The sequence below is a fragment of the Oikopleura dioica genome, chromosome XSR, assembly GCF_907165135.1.
Source record: "Oikopleura dioica chromosome XSR, OKI2018_I68_1.0, whole genome shotgun sequence".
NCBI classification, from domain to species: domain Eukaryota; kingdom Metazoa; phylum Chordata; class Appendicularia; order Copelata; family Oikopleuridae; genus Oikopleura; species Oikopleura dioica.
The window spans coordinates 8637802-8651122 of NC_137294.1; the positions used below are offsets into that span (position 1 = coordinate 8637802).

The 13321-nt window shown below is 39.8% G+C and overlaps 5 protein-coding genes across 5 annotated transcripts; 1 reads left to right on the forward strand and 4 right to left on the reverse strand.

The window, feature by feature from the left end:
* Window positions 1-2368: 2368 nt before the first annotated feature.
* LOC145709722 (uncharacterized) lies at window positions 2369-3051 on the reverse strand. Its single transcript, XM_081787421.1, has 5 exons — window positions 2941-3051; window positions 2826-2898; window positions 2683-2784; window positions 2559-2643; window positions 2369-2516 (listed from the first exon to the last, which is right to left on the reverse strand). The coding sequence occupies exons 1-5, from the start codon at window positions 3039-3041 to the stop codon at window positions 2434-2436; spliced, it is 444 nt and encodes a 147-aa protein (XP_081643547.1). The 5' UTR covers window positions 3042-3051; the 3' UTR covers window positions 2369-2433.
* Window positions 3052-3102: 51 nt separating this feature from the next.
* Window positions 3103-4264, reverse strand: LOC145709159 (pannexin-2-like). The gene is made up of 5 exons (XM_081786840.1): window positions 4183-4264; window positions 3786-4099; window positions 3592-3702; window positions 3323-3549; window positions 3103-3277 (listed from the first exon to the last, which is right to left on the reverse strand). Exons 1-5 carry the CDS (start codon window positions 4262-4264, stop codon window positions 3103-3105), a joined length of 909 nt encoding a protein of 302 aa, XP_081642966.1.
* A 412-nt stretch (window positions 4265-4676) lies between these two features.
* LOC145709160 (uncharacterized) lies at window positions 4677-5512 on the forward strand. The gene is made up of 3 exons (XM_081786841.1): window positions 4677-4907; window positions 4957-5179; window positions 5223-5512. Exons 1-3 carry the CDS (start codon window positions 4683-4685, stop codon window positions 5510-5512), a joined length of 738 nt encoding a protein of 245 aa, XP_081642967.1. The 5' UTR covers window positions 4677-4682.
* Window positions 5513-6014: 502 nt separating this feature from the next.
* On the reverse strand, window positions 6015-11109 carry LOC145709161 (uncharacterized). Its single transcript, XM_081786842.1, has 17 exons — window positions 10951-11109; window positions 10749-10858; window positions 10245-10546; window positions 9901-9982; window positions 9644-9834; window positions 9454-9573; window positions 9232-9317; window positions 8260-8427; window positions 8047-8157; window positions 7700-7815; window positions 7431-7617; window positions 7248-7391; window positions 6893-7204; window positions 6656-6812; window positions 6522-6613; window positions 6356-6475; window positions 6015-6316 (listed from the first exon to the last, which is right to left on the reverse strand). The coding sequence occupies exons 1-17, from the start codon at window positions 11085-11087 to the stop codon at window positions 6148-6150; spliced, it is 2604 nt and encodes an 867-aa protein (XP_081642968.1). The 5' UTR covers window positions 11088-11109; the 3' UTR covers window positions 6015-6147.
* Window positions 11110-11155: 46 nt separating this feature from the next.
* LOC145709162 (uncharacterized) lies at window positions 11156-12767 on the reverse strand. The gene is made up of 4 exons (XM_081786843.1): window positions 12703-12767; window positions 12405-12440; window positions 11615-12239; window positions 11156-11246 (listed from the first exon to the last, which is right to left on the reverse strand). The coding sequence occupies exons 1-4, from the start codon at window positions 12728-12730 to the stop codon at window positions 11156-11158; spliced, it is 780 nt and encodes a 259-aa protein (XP_081642969.1). The 5' UTR covers window positions 12731-12767.
* Between the last annotated feature and the right edge of the window lie 554 nt (window positions 12768-13321).

Consider the following 13321-nt stretch of genomic DNA (forward strand, 5'->3'; position numbering starts at 1 on the left):
TGAATACTGCCAGGTCTGGCATATTTGCTTTCGAAAGGGAGCCCCAAAACGAAATTTGAATCTAAGTTAGTTTCTCATAAAAAGAACTTTAATCTTACACACCTGATCTGAAAGGACCATTCGCAAAAAACTTTCAGAAGCATTTAGCTTACTAAAAAATGGTGAGAACTGGACAACAAAAAGTTGCAACGTAGCCAAAGGCAAGCGAATACCATCGTCGCCGGAGAGAATGACGGTCATTGTTTTGACGAGTTCTGTTTCTGCCTCCGTCAATGCAACCATTTGTCCGTCATTATTCTGACGATGTTTGAATGTATACGAGAGAGTAGTGAAAACATATGGCAGGGCTGTTTGGAGGAATTGTTCGCGGCTGTAGAATGTTAGCGCCGCCGTCAATGATGGTGGGAGTCCTTTAACATTCGTTTCAGAAAGAACTTTCTTGAGAGAGGCACAAGCAGCATCTGTTTGACTGTTGAATTTATCCAATATAAATGGCGTTATCTAAAGTTGGAAATGTACAACGAGTAGTCAATTTGCGTCCGTATTTTAACGATTATGAGACGTGATACTAGGCTATGAAATCCTGGATATTTTTTGGAACCTGAGAGGTGAGGTATTTGTGAATATCTCTGGCATTCGCCGCTTCCTGGTCAGTTTCAGAAGCACTTATCTCAGAAGATGCGATACTCTTGAAAAAGGGGTTTCTCATTTTTACATAGGGGCTTTGAGATTCTTTGGTGTCAGAAGCATGAGACGGTAAAAATGCGATTTCATCGGCAGGCGAGAGTATGCCACTTTGATTGCGTTATTTCCCAATTAAAATCGATTTTCTTGTTTGGCGAATGCCCTTATATTAACATACCAATATCAAAGTCATGTGATGTTACTCGAGTAGATCGAGAAGTGTATTTCGTATTTATAGTAATTTTACGCAGTAAGAGCAGCATAAAATCGCAAGAGCGACCAATTCGATCGTGCAGGGAATCCAAAGAGTGTCTGTTTTTTTAATGATAGCGTAAAAGTTTATAAGTGCCAAGAGGAAAATCATGAATGCCAGTATCAAAAATGTCTTCTATGGCTAAAATTTTCTCAAAACACTTAATTATTTTATCTCTAATTATATTAACGCTTGAACGCATATTGCGCAGATTTCTGCGCAGAGAACCTTTTAAGCTCGATAACTCAAACTTTACTTGAGCAAAATTTAAAATGAACCCCCACTTTTCGGACTCTTTTTCGATGAGGAATCTGAATCTGTAATCAAAAAATCTTTTTGACCTCAGGTAAAAATTTTGGCTTCAGAGCGAAAATTTCCGTCGATTTCAAATCCTCAAAATTTTACAAGTAAACTGACTCTTTTTGACGAAATCAGTTATTTTTTCATGGTTTATTTAAATTTTAGTAAAAGCTTACCTCTTAGAAGGATCAAAATGACGACTTATTCTTAAAATAATACCTTCTTTTGCATTTGATTCGATCAAACTTGAGAAAATGGCATATTTTTGGGTAATACTCGAAATCACCTGTTCTAGCTAGGTTCAGGTTAGGGTGAGGCCTCAAAACTATATTTTTCTTGTCGCCAAGCGTCTCAGCTTTAATCAGGTACTTTCAATATTCTAAAAATCTTTTAATAAGTCGACGCTAGAACCCTTCAAAGGCACTGCGCAGAAATCTGCGCAATATGCGTTCAGCGAAACTTTTCAAACGTGCGTTCAAGCGTTAACCCCTAAACCCATTCTGCCCAATTAATTGGGCATCGCGCCCTTTTAGTGTATAAATATGAATTAAATAAATGGGTTCTAGCCTAGAACTTCTAGGAATCAAGTTTATTCCTCCTGTCGACAGTTAAGCCAATTAATTGACCGTATTTAGGTTCAGCGAAATTTAAAAATTATGCGTTCAGGGGTTAATTAATGATTATTCTTTCTCAGTAAAAGTTTTTAGCCATTCCAATGTATCTTCTAATGTGAGATTTTTTAAATCTTGCTTTATTTTCCTGAATCTCTCTTGCATTGTCATCAGCCTGGGTTTCTCTACTGGCTGCTTTTGACTCTTGCCCTCCATTTTGTCTTTTGTAAGAAATTCTATCCGATTTTTTGTGTGCGATGGAAATAATGCTGCACCCTTGCAAAGGTTATTTTACGAATGCGATCATTAAAAACAACAATAATTTATCGTGCGGATAATAACTTTTACTGGGTAGTCAATGATACACCTGTTATAATGGGGGAATAACTTAAAACTTTCCCGCTGCATCGTTAATAATGATGAGTGAGATAGAAACATGTTCCCTCGTCAAATCAATTCATGAAAGTATTTCGATAATTATTTCGAGATTAACTTGACAGTTACGACATAAACCCCCGATAGCAATTTTGATGATCGTGCTTTGATCATACTTTACAAGTTTATTTCGAGTTTATTTCGTGAGCGTTATTTTCCATGATGACGAAGGTTCTTGAGAATGGCTTCGCGTTTTGAATCTTCAGCTTCTTTCTTTCCCCAAGCAACCAAGCCTATTTTTTCTTAGTCGAGAAACTTTTATCTCCTTTCATTACCTTTGAGCATAACTAGATATCCGCCATCATCATCCCCCTCTGGCTTCTTCTTTTTGCCATTCAAAGTTCTCGCCATTTTTGAAGCCTTAAATTCTCACCGATCAAAAATTATTATGGCAATTACCTGGACACAAAATGCAAAAGTAGGATGTGCTTCACGGAGACTATTTTTCGCTAGACTGAGCAAAGTATGAAGGTCAGAGCATTTGAGCTCTTCAGCCGCTTCCTACATCAATTCAATTTTGTCTAGCCTGGAGGATTTCTTACATAGATTTCGGAATATTTTATGATGACAGGAGAAGGCAGCATTTGCAGAGTTCGAATAGCTTTGCGAGTCTCGCTAAAACGCCTTGAGGAGATTAGAAGCGGCTTTAAACTTTACCCCCAGGTGTAAAAGGCCATCACCGCGTAGAAAGGAACGAGCACCACGTTCAGGGTACATATGATCGCCACTACGAGGCGAACTAATTCCACCCCTTGCATCGAACACAGAACGGCTATCCAGATATTGGTGAATAATTCACGTGCTGCCTGTATTAGAGCGCTATTTCTCCAATAACTTTCCTGGTCGGATTGTTTGGTCCTTGTTGTTTTCAGAAACTGTCCAGTCCAAGAGACAATTGAACGAACTCTGGTACTCTTTGACATACGTGATGAAGAGAAAATATGTGCAGACCACAGAAATGATCACATGTAGCCATCTTCTTATCGAGTATCCACTAAAAATGATTCTTTTCAAGAATTAACTCATCATATGGTCTTACATGCTTAAACTATTGGATTTGGCAAGAGAGAGGAGAAACTTTTGATAGCTCTCAAATTTTTCGTTCAGGTTGGGATCCTTCTTGAGTTCTTTGGCCAAAACTTGGTAGACAGTTTCTTCGTCCGTGGTTCTCTCGAGTCGCCGACCTTTGTAGCCTTCTAACGATTTCGCCAGGCCGCCGATTGTCATCGTCAGTCCTTCTTCCATTCCACCCATCAGAAAGTCCAACTAAAATACAATTAAAAGCGCTTTCAAGCGCGTAGTTCTTACTTGATCGCGAGTTTTCGTTGCAAACATTCTACTCCAAATCAGAAAGGGTAGAAACATCAGGGCTGCGTAGGCCATCATTACATACGGGAACACTTTGAGTAATTCCAAAGACTAAAGCGAGTGTTTATATTGTTCAAATAGGCTTGCTTTATACAAGCTTATTTTCTGAATAATTGCTCACACGAAGAGGAAACCTTAATTTGATCTGCCTTCCCTTCGTCGAAAACAGAAATCGCCTGCCCCGAAATATTCGCTTTCTTGACTGGAAACGATTTGAAATTCTCCCAGCAATAGTTTTGCATGTAAAACATTTCGGTAAATCCATCGCCAGCGACTCCAGAGACGCCATTAAGTTTGTATCCGCTAGAAACAGGCGGTGCGCATAAGAGACCCGAGCTCTGTCCTATATTCGGCGCGTACTGGCGCGTGAAAACGACGAGAATAATAGGAGCTGCTACAGATACGAATGTCACGAATTTGTCTACCGCATACTGAGTCGTTTTTGCCGCTTGCCGATCGATTTCGAAAAATTGAAATTAATAATTTTTTGTGTATTCGAATAAAACATTTTCAAAAAAAAAAGTTCATCACAGAGTTTTCCGAAATCCGATCCTTGAGAGGCTTTGTCAGCTCCGGCCTGGCCCCAAATCCAGGTCGCTGCGTCTTGGATCATTTCTCTCAAGAAATAGACTCATAGTAAGTCGAGCGTCCGTCACACGCTGAGTCTGCTTATCACTTTAAGTTATCACTTCTTAAGTATAGTTCATTGCCAGTGTTCCTCTAATCTGTTAAAAGAGCCATTTGCTTAAAATAAGATTTACTAAAGCTTCATCATAGTGAATTTTTTTTCTGATTTTCAGATTATATCATTTTTGTCATCTCAGTTACATTAAACAATATTTAAATCCCCAATTTTCCTGGGCAAAATTCATGCTGAATAATTCATACCTTTGAGTGTTCAACCATGAATCTATATATTATTTATCAATAATGCTAGAAGATATGAAATCGCCGGAGGGCGGGGTCGACATTCGTTAGCCGCACCATAAAAACTTCGGAATAATACGAAATATACTACAGTCGCCCCCAAAATGCCCGTTCCAAATATTATCAAACATAAAAAGAAAAAGAGAAGAGTTAAGAAAGTGATCCCTGTTCCAGAGGATATTGAGAGTCAAGAAGATGACTCGGACGAAGAAGAAATTGATGGTTTCAGTGGAATTATTGAATATTTCGAAGAATCAATTGATATTTGGTCATTTCTATCAGCCACAATTTACTTTCTGCTTTCTTTTGCACTTCCATTTTTGAACAAGGTAAAACAAATCAGAGAAAAACATTCGACTGCTCACTATTTCTATTTAGACCCTTTTGGTCAGCTTTAATTTCCACGGCATCATCTTTTTGCTTCTGATCCAATGCTTGGTCACGATCTCAGTTTTGGACATCACTTCAAATTTTTCTAAAATCTTCACACGAAAGATCTCGCCTGTTGACTGCTTCTGTTGTTGGAAGCTTTCTTTATATTCCTGTGGCAATGTGTACTTTTCGCTGCATTCCTTGAGAGGATTGAACATAGCAGTTATTGGTGAGAGAGGTCTCAATAAATGCAAGGAATAAATTTATTTTAGACATGATAAAGCGACTGGGGCCCCTAGTAAACCTCTTCCTTTCTGGGGCTGTTCTTCAGCGTAAAGTGACCCTCGATTATTCGTCCATTGCGATAGCGATGACAACATTTGGCTGTTTTATCGGAATAATGGGGACAACCCTCGGAAAGGCCACCCTTGGACTATATGGCTTAGTATTCATTGCTGTACTTTTGCAGAGTCTTTATCAGACGGAAGCTGAGCGTCTTGGCACTGTGAAAGGATTTTCAAGGAACGGTTCTTCAATATTCTTTTTATTCTTTCGCCCATGAAACAACAATTAAAGTAACAAATATTGCGAACTCATTGAAGCTGGGATATGCTTTACATCAACTCAGTCAATTCACTTCCAGTTCTGATGTTCCTGGCAATTTTGAGCTGGCCAGAATTCTCCAAAATATTTCATTCTGACTTGTGGCGCGACCATACATTTGTCTTTCTCTTCCTGCTCGTCGTTTTCTGTGGATTCTTCTTGAACGCAGCGCTTTTTGCCTGTTTGAAGTTCAACACCGCGATTACGACTTCGGTGGTGGGAACCTTGAAGGGCATACTTGCTGCGTTCGTTAGTTTATTCGGCTATGACAAGCCCAAAGTAGCTCACCAATTTCTTGTGGGCCTCTCAATGAATCTCGTTGGAGCTCTTTCTTATGTGCACTCGAAGCTCCTTGCTCAGCGGGCAAAATAATTTATATTAATCGACTTCTGTATAAAATGAACCTATAGACTGAAAATAAATATTTACAATAAAAAAATTCATTGTTTAAAAAATTCGTGTAAAAATATTTATTAAAGTAGAAAAATAACTTATCGACAGTGGAGAGAATGAACTTTGGAAGAATTGAATTGAGCGCAGCTTGAGATAGGGTCCGTTGATGGAAACTTGTTATTTTGAGCTTATATACAGAATCTACAGATAGCCGTAGTGTTTATATTGAGCTGATCGCATAAGTTCACGTGAACCACGGTCGACTTTTGTGGACGCTCGTTCTACCTTTCGCAAACGCCTGTCCAGATCTGCGTCATAAACTTGAACATTTGACGATGCTCGCAGGAGTGTTCCTCTTCTGGAGGACCGTCTAACAAATTTGATTATCAAAGTAACGATTACTAGTTACCTGTCTCGGTCCGAGTTCGTGTCGGAAGTGTAGTCTACTCTGAGTCGTCCAGATTTAGTTTTCGATCTTGGAGCTTCGTCCGCAATCAACGTCAGATTAGGCGTAGAGCCAGCAAAGGGACTAAAACTGAGTTTGAACATCATGTGACCCTTGTGAGAATCACTACCTTTTATTAGGCAAAAGCCAAAGAGGCATTCCGCTTTGCGAGTCAACTGGAAACGGCATGTATTGAAATCCTGCGGTTCCGGCAGGAACTGGCTAAGAGAAGATATTTACCATTTCCACCTTGGAAAGCCCAACCTGTGGCATGAGGGGAACACCTTGTGATCGCGGAATTGAGTGTGTTTGCGATCGCCTAGGTGACTGGGAGCGGCGGGGAGGAGACGAAATGTGCTCTTGCTCGTGTGGATCTGTTAAGTTTCCATCTGTCTCTCCATTCACCGAAGATGCTCGCGATCTAGAGTTAAAGTTCATCTTTTGAACGAACGATTTTTTAAATTATAAACTGTAAATTTAGCAGCCTATATCGAAAAAAACCTATTTTTAGGCGTTGCAATTTTGTACAAATCTTCTCGCAGCCCTTTGATTTCCTTTCGTAATTTTGCAAAAATAGAGTTTGTTTTTCTTGAACTACGCGTTTCGAAGTCGCTGTCATCAAAATTCGTGCTGCTTTCGACACCGCTAGATGCCCTGATGATGGGTTTATGCGCACTTCTGATGCTCATTTCGTTTTCATGTTTCTGACGTTCTAGCTGTCCTTTTAGCTTGTCGATTTCTTCTTTGAGGTAGACGTACTCGGTTGGCGGTGGCTGAGGTGCACTTTCTGCCGCAATGTTTTGTCGTGATGATCTTAATCTTCATATGAAATCAAGGGATATCTTGAGGCATTAACCTTAACGACCTTCTTCCCTTTGGAGATTTCTGTCGTCTTCTGTTTCTCACTACAGTTTCTGCATCTGTAGCTGACTCTGAATAAACACTCATCTCGTCATCACTTTGGTTCAAGTTGCGAATATCCCCAGTTGATCGATATTTGCTAAAAACATTAATAAAGATAAAAATATATAAAAAGGACCTTAGTCTTTCTTTAGGTTGATCAGTTCTTCTTTGAGAGTTATGTGATCGTTGTCGGGCAGCTGGTTGGTCTTTTTCAGTTTGGGTGACTGAATGTTTCATAATTGGCGCTGCAGAAATTCCGAAGCTAGTTGTTTTCCGCTCACTAGGAAAGATTTCTTCTTCGCTACTTTTCCCAGGCACCATTTCTACGACTATTTTAGTATTTTCTACATATTATGGCTACTAGTCCAAGTCTGTAATATTCCTGTAATTCAATTCAGTGAGTACCTGTTTTTCGTTGTTTATCGAACGGGTTTCTCTTGAGACTTTCACTTAGAGAATTGATTCTTCCATCGATGATATCCCGCGTCGAGGGGATCTTCGAGTTTCTGATTTCGGACATTCTAAGAAGTTTGTTACTCGGTTGACAAACGGATAAACTAAAATTCACTTAATTGCTCTTATAGTTGTTTGAGCTTCGCTTTATCGGAAGATAAACTCAAGCTCACGGACGTGTCAGCTTAGTTGAGCAAATTTGAGTTGATATCTTAGCAACCCCGCGGCTTTATTTTATCAGAGCTCAGCTCATTCCATACTTCACACCCTTATTCATAAGTAAGCATTAGCAAACTTACGGTTTTGATGTCACCCGGGAATCAATGCCGGAATCTGCGAGGCTGTGCCCAGCCGCCTCATTGACAAGATTTGCTCGTGTTTTTTGAGGAGTTAAACTGCCTTTACGGCTACTTTGGTTTGGTTCATTTACATAATAAGGACTCTATATTAAAGAGTCTATAATGATATTTATACTAAAAAGTGGTGTTTCTTATTTATATAAATGAATAAACCGTCTCCTTTGACGGCTAGAGTTTGGCTGCGCTTTTTTCACAGGAAGTTGACTGACGCTGTTTTTCGGTAAATGAGGAGAAGCGACAGGACTTGGCCTCGAGTTTCTTCGACGATATTTTTCTGCAGCTGGTTGAACAGGTATTCGAGAAGGACTTTCACATCTGTTTCTAAAGGTAATAGTAAGTATTTTACAGTTATTATTGATTATGTTTTCTTTCAGCAAGAATCTTTTAATCAATTTTTATCCAAACAAAAAGAATGTATTATGCAGCATAATTTAAGTCAATGACCGAAAATTTTCGAGTACCTTAAATACTTTGGATCCCAAACCTTCAAGGAAGGCATCTGAAGTTAGAAAAGCAGCTTATTAGATCTCTTTTTATGAATTTTATCGAACAATTGAAGAAGACCTCTCTTCAAAAAATTGTTAGCGTAAATTTCAGTGTGGCGTTGTTCGGTGGCCGCGAACGGTGAGCGGTGGACACAGGCACAATTGAGCTTAGAACCACTTTTGAGCTATTGTCAATACTACTATACTCCTGCGGCAAACAAGACAAAAATTATTTTCCCGTCAGAGCTTCAGCGCTGAGAACGGGACTTCTTCATTCAGACATATCAGCACTTATTATTTTAGGCACATTGAATAATTTACGTTTCCGAGTCTATCTACCAGAATGAGTTTTCATGAATTCTAATAGTGTTAAATTTTGAAACCTAGCATTTGTCTGGTATGTAAATCGAATTGAAGAACAACATTTTTATCCTGTTTTCAAAATATTGAAGCAAAGTTTATCTTCTGGCTCAATAAAATCTGATATTTGGAAAGTGACAAGTTCCATATGACAGAGGAATGCCGCTTCTGGAAAGCCGCGACAGATTTTTGATCAGTCCATAATTTTTTTGATTTTTACTTGTCGATGTGATAGACAGTCAAGGCCGCATAAATAAAAAGCTCAATTTTTACTGATTACCTTTCCACTGTAGTTGCATTTGAGGAACGATTAGACGAGACTGAGCCCGCTGAAGCTTTCTTTTTCATAGATTTGATGGCATCGAGCTAAAAAAATTTACTAATTTTCTTGCGATTTTAGTCTTTTTTTAAGCAAAAAGCCTCTCCATATCAGATATACGGTATATCATATACGGTATGATTTCTGCCAGATTCCTCTCTGAAAGGAAAACGGCTTAGATACCTCCTGTTGCCGCTTAAGTTGTCCAAGCTCATCACCAAGGCGGATGATATCCGCTCCGATGACACCATCCGGGTCTAGGAGTTTCTCGCCAACATCCGACTTTGCCGACATGTAATCTTCCTTTCCATGGAGTTAGCAAGCTGTACGAATAGCGAGACACGACTTTTACGTTATCTTTTTCTAACTCTGCCTCTAGTTTTCTTTCATTCCTTCCGATATTTTCTAAGACACCTTCTCTTTCACTGTCATCGATCTGTCCCATTTTCACCAAGTCCCTGTAGTTATTCATAGACTGGTCTATTCCATCGATCATGTCCGTCAATTCTGTTCTTGCCAGATTCGCCTTGACTCTGTTCTCTTGATCTGTAGCTGGCTTATCGACTTGAAAAGTACATTCAGTATTTCTGCATCAATTACGCAGGCGACGCACAGTTTTCGGTTGATTACAATCTACTCTGTCCGTATAAAAGGCGATGCCGCCCGTCATAGTGCCAGAGAAATGACAACCCTCAGAGAACTTTCGTTCTCCCTGTTTTTTATATTTTTGATTTTTTCGATAGAAGCTCACGAAAAAAACGACGGAAAGGACGATTTCGATAGAAGACACGCAAGAATGCGGTTTGAAGGTCTCAAGAAGGCTCTCGTGCCTATCTTTGTTGACAAAATGCGGAGAAATCTGGACTTTTTATACTTCGGCTAAGAAGACATTCTTTACGTCATTTTAAACTCGTCAGTGCTTGTTAATTTTTGACAATAAAAAAGGCAAATAAATATAATGTGAATTTATAAGCCGTTTCTGAGAAGCTTTCTTCGCCATCCTCACCGTGCGAATCGTAGCTAAGTCGATTAGGAGTCGCTTGAATAACAGTGCGCTCGTGATTCTTTCCAAAATTAGGACTGGGGTAGTCGTAGTCATCATCGTCAGCTTGTTGCAAATATGGCTTATTTCGTGCGAGCTGTGCATTGCTCGCTCCTTTATACGGTGCTTGAGTTAACTTTGGAGTCGCGAAAGAAGAAGGGAGTAGTTTTGGGCTTGACGCTTTGGGCAGTTCTTTTACTTTCGCCGACCGCGGGATCGCGCCAGCTATGGCCGCTAAAAATTCATCCTACTAAGGTCTATCTACGAGCTTGAAGTATCAGATTTATACTACAAGGTATACTAAGTAATATAGATTAATGATATTCACTTGTTACTTTAGGATTAGTATCTACCATTCACACTTTTTCAATTACTAGATAAGAAGGCTTATAAATAATTGAGGCTACCACTTAATGTAAGAGAATAGTTTATTCACCTCCTGGCTGCTGTTGTGGGAAGTTGATGTTCATCGTCGGGTTCAATCTAAGCGAGTCGATTGTCTGCTTGGCTATTGACAGCTCTTTTGATAAATTTGTGTTATCATCCCTGAATAGACAAACGTCAAGAGAAGTAATTTGACGCTTCATATTTGTGTTATAAAAAAATTAATTACTATTAACAAATTTTTATTTGCTTACTGGAGAATCTTGTAAGCAATATCTTGCTTTTCCTTCTCATTTTTCAGCGTTTTGATTTTCGTTTTTACATTATCGTTGTCGATATTTGAAATATCAGAAAAATCTGAGACCGACTTCCTCGTTGTTAGCCAAGGCATCGAGGCCCATTTATTTTCGCGCTGAAGACATGGATGAGAACAAGTCAGTCAGACTTAAAAGTCAGTATCTATTTTCTATTTGTCATCCATCCCTGGAGAGGAGAGAGAGTCACCCCAAGTTGATTGCCGGTGGAGTGTGCAGCATGTGCGTTCGGGCCACTAAACAAATGTATGATAAAGATGTACCGGAAAACTGTCTGGCATGAAATGTCTGACACGACAAGTGTACCCAGGTTATTTGTCGGGCGCCCGAAAACGAAAGCTCGTTTGAGTCCTTTTCTCTGTTAGGGATAAGAGTTAGAGAACTGGGAGTACCCTGGGTTAGGGTTAGGGGCGGCCCAACCAATGATCCCTTCCTACCCAACTACAGAACCTTGTAATCGTAGACTCTTTCTTTCTGCTTTCGATGTCTTCAGAGAAGGTGTAAACTCGGAGACTGGGTACTGCCCATGTAACTGTCATTTTTCATCAAGAGAAGGAAAAAATATTCACTCTTGTTGGCGATTTTAGTGCTCGAAGTGATTTACCTCTTGGAGAGTTTTGGAGTGCTGCGTGCGCGCGTCAAAGGCTTTTCAGAAGTATCGAGTTCGAAGCTGCGGCCTGAAGGAAGAGTTGGCCGCGCCAAGGCCACCGAAGGGGCCACGCGATAAGGTTCTGTAATAGAACTGGCTCGTTCTTCTTCAACTACTGATCGAGAGGCCATCGAGCGTGGAATATTGTAGCGCGAAGAGTTAAAAGACAGGAAGCTTTTTCCATCGTCCGACTCGTCCGCTGTTTGACTTTCTACAACGCTCACCATTTCGTCCATCATTTTTTCGAAGTCATCTTCATTTTCGGAGGCAGTTTCACCGTCAAAGGAGTCATAAATGCCCCCTTCGTTGAAATGATTCTCTTTTTCGTCTATGTCGTCATCGTCTTCTTCTTGAGGCTCGAGAGTTTGATCCGCGTCATCGACTTCGTTTCCAGAATACTCGCTCTCAAAGTATCGGTCGGAAGACATTTGCGGATTATAAATTCCACCAGCAACGGATCGATTCTGCAGCAAAGCTACGTCATTGTCTACCTTGTCCAATTCTGCTAAGGCGAGGGCAATGTGCTCCTCGCTGTTCGCGATTCTTTCCGCTTCTTCAAAATCAGCCAAACTTTCATCCACTAAATATTTTCTAAGAAAGCAATCCAACAGAAAGAGCGGTGCTCGTGAACGATTCAAAATGGTCGGTGATCATAATAAATGATTCTTTGAAATCATTTATTTTTTGCCCCCTTTTTATAAAAAAATATGATTTCAAGAATTAAACTGGTCTATAAGTGCTTTACCAGAAGTAGAATCGAAGCTTTGATTTTTCCCGGATGCTAGGAATATTTTTGAATTCAAGAGAAATCAGCAAATATTTAGATCGCTGGATTCTGAATAAATACTGGGAAGTTAACTACTCGTACCACTCGCTTTAGAATATGCTTAGAAATATGCGCAAATAGAAAAATCTGCTGCGAGCAAATATGAGCAAACCAATTTTACGCTAGTTATGCTGGAATTCTAGTTGAAGCTTTTTCTCACAAAGTGTTTGTTAAGTTTTTTATATATTGAAGCAAGACAAAGAGGTCATTATTTTACCTCCAGTTCCAAAAGACTCAGTAGACATTCGTGGATCTCTGTAAGCATACTGGTCGATGTGGAGACTCTCTTTTCGGCGGATTCAAATAAATTAGAGATTTGTGCAAATGACAGATTACAGGCTCTGATTTTTGACCTTTTTGAGAAATTTCGGCCGGCATATCAATTTACCGCTGGGTATATCTATTGAATATTTTAAATTAGAGTTGAGCCCTTTTTCTGAAACTTCTGTTTCCGAGAAATCCGACCGGGAACGGTCCATTCTCAACACCGCTTCTTCCCTCTTCTGATGAACTCTCTAGCGCTCTAGCAAATTGGTTGATGTGATTTTTTAAAATTCCGGAGACTAAAAATCAGCGCTGGTGGGCACGTCGCCCGTTTTCTCCTTGGGCACGCAGGGCAACGTTAGAACAATGAGTTGAACGGGTGGGTCAACACAATGTGAAATTCGAGCGCGGAGGGAAATATTTGGGCACTTGGAGAAAGTCCCTTTTTCAGAAGTTAGAATAGCTGGAATTCTTGTTTTTTGAGCTTGTAAATTGAATTGTTTACTGTCTGAAGTAAAGATGTTGCTAGCACCGCTAATTTCGCTGAAATCGGACTTGACTTTGACGATCTC

What these genes read in the sequence shown, in the direction of transcription:
- LOC145709722 (XM_081787421.1), bottom strand. Translation starts at nt 3,041, where the DNA reads ATGCAAGGGGTGGAATTAGTTCGCCTCGTAGTGGCGATCATATGTACC. An exon ending in ATGGCCTTTTACACCTGGGG is followed by an intron (nt 2,899 to 2,940) that starts GTAAAGTTTAAA and finishes AAGGCGTTTTAG; the next exon opens with CGAGACTCGCAAAGCTATTC. An exon ending in ATATCTAGTTATGCTCAAAG is followed by an intron (nt 2,517 to 2,558) that starts GTAATGAAAGGA and finishes AAGAAAAAATAG; the next exon opens with GCTTGGTTGCTTGGGGAAAG.
- LOC145709160 (XM_081786841.1), top strand. Translation starts at nt 4,683, where the DNA reads ATGCCCGTTCCAAATATTATCAAACATAAAAAGAAAAAGAGAAGAGTT. An exon ending in CACTTCCATTTTTGAACAAG is followed by an intron (nt 4,908 to 4,956) that starts GTAAAACAAATC and finishes ATTTCTATTTAG; the next exon opens with ACCCTTTTGGTCAGCTTTAA. An exon ending in ATTGAACATAGCAGTTATTG is followed by an intron (nt 5,180 to 5,222) that starts GTGAGAGAGGTC and finishes AATTTATTTTAG; the next exon opens with ACATGATAAAGCGACTGGGG.
- LOC145709162 (XM_081786843.1), bottom strand. Translation starts at nt 12,730, where the DNA reads ATGTCTACTGAGTCTTTTGGAACTGGAG. An exon ending in TGAGTCTTTTGGAACTGGAG is followed by an intron (nt 12,441 to 12,702) that starts GTAAAATAATGA and finishes AAATATTCCTAG; the next exon opens with CATCCGGGAAAAATCAAAGC. An exon ending in ACTCCAAAACTCTCCAAGAG is followed by an intron (nt 11,247 to 11,614) that starts GTAAATCACTTC and finishes ACATTTGTTTAG; the next exon opens with TGGCCCGAACGCACATGCTG.
- LOC145709161 (XM_081786842.1), bottom strand. Translation starts at nt 11,087, where the DNA reads ATGCCTTGGCTAACAACGAGGAAGTCGGTCTCAGATTTTTCTGATATT. An exon ending in ATTGCTTACAAGATTCTCCA is followed by an intron (nt 10,859 to 10,950) that starts GTAAGCAAATAA and finishes TTGTCTATTCAG; the next exon opens with GGATGATAACACAAATTTAT. An exon ending in TGGCTTTTGCCTAATAAAAG is followed by an intron (nt 6,476 to 6,521) that starts GTAGTGATTCTC and finishes ACTCAGTTTTAG; the next exon opens with TCCCTTTGCTGGCTCTACGC.
- LOC145709159 (XM_081786840.1), bottom strand. Translation starts at nt 4,264, where the DNA reads ATGATCCAAGACGCAGCGACCTGGATTTGGGGCCAGGCCGGAGCTGAC. An exon ending in ATCGGATTTCGGAAAACTCT is followed by an intron (nt 4,100 to 4,182) that starts GTGATGAACTTT and finishes TCGATCGGCAAG; the next exon opens with CGGCAAAAACGACTCAGTAT. An exon ending in CAACGAAAACTCGCGATCAA is followed by an intron (nt 3,550 to 3,591) that starts GTAAGAACTACG and finishes ATTGTATTTTAG; the next exon opens with TTGGACTTTCTGATGGGTGG.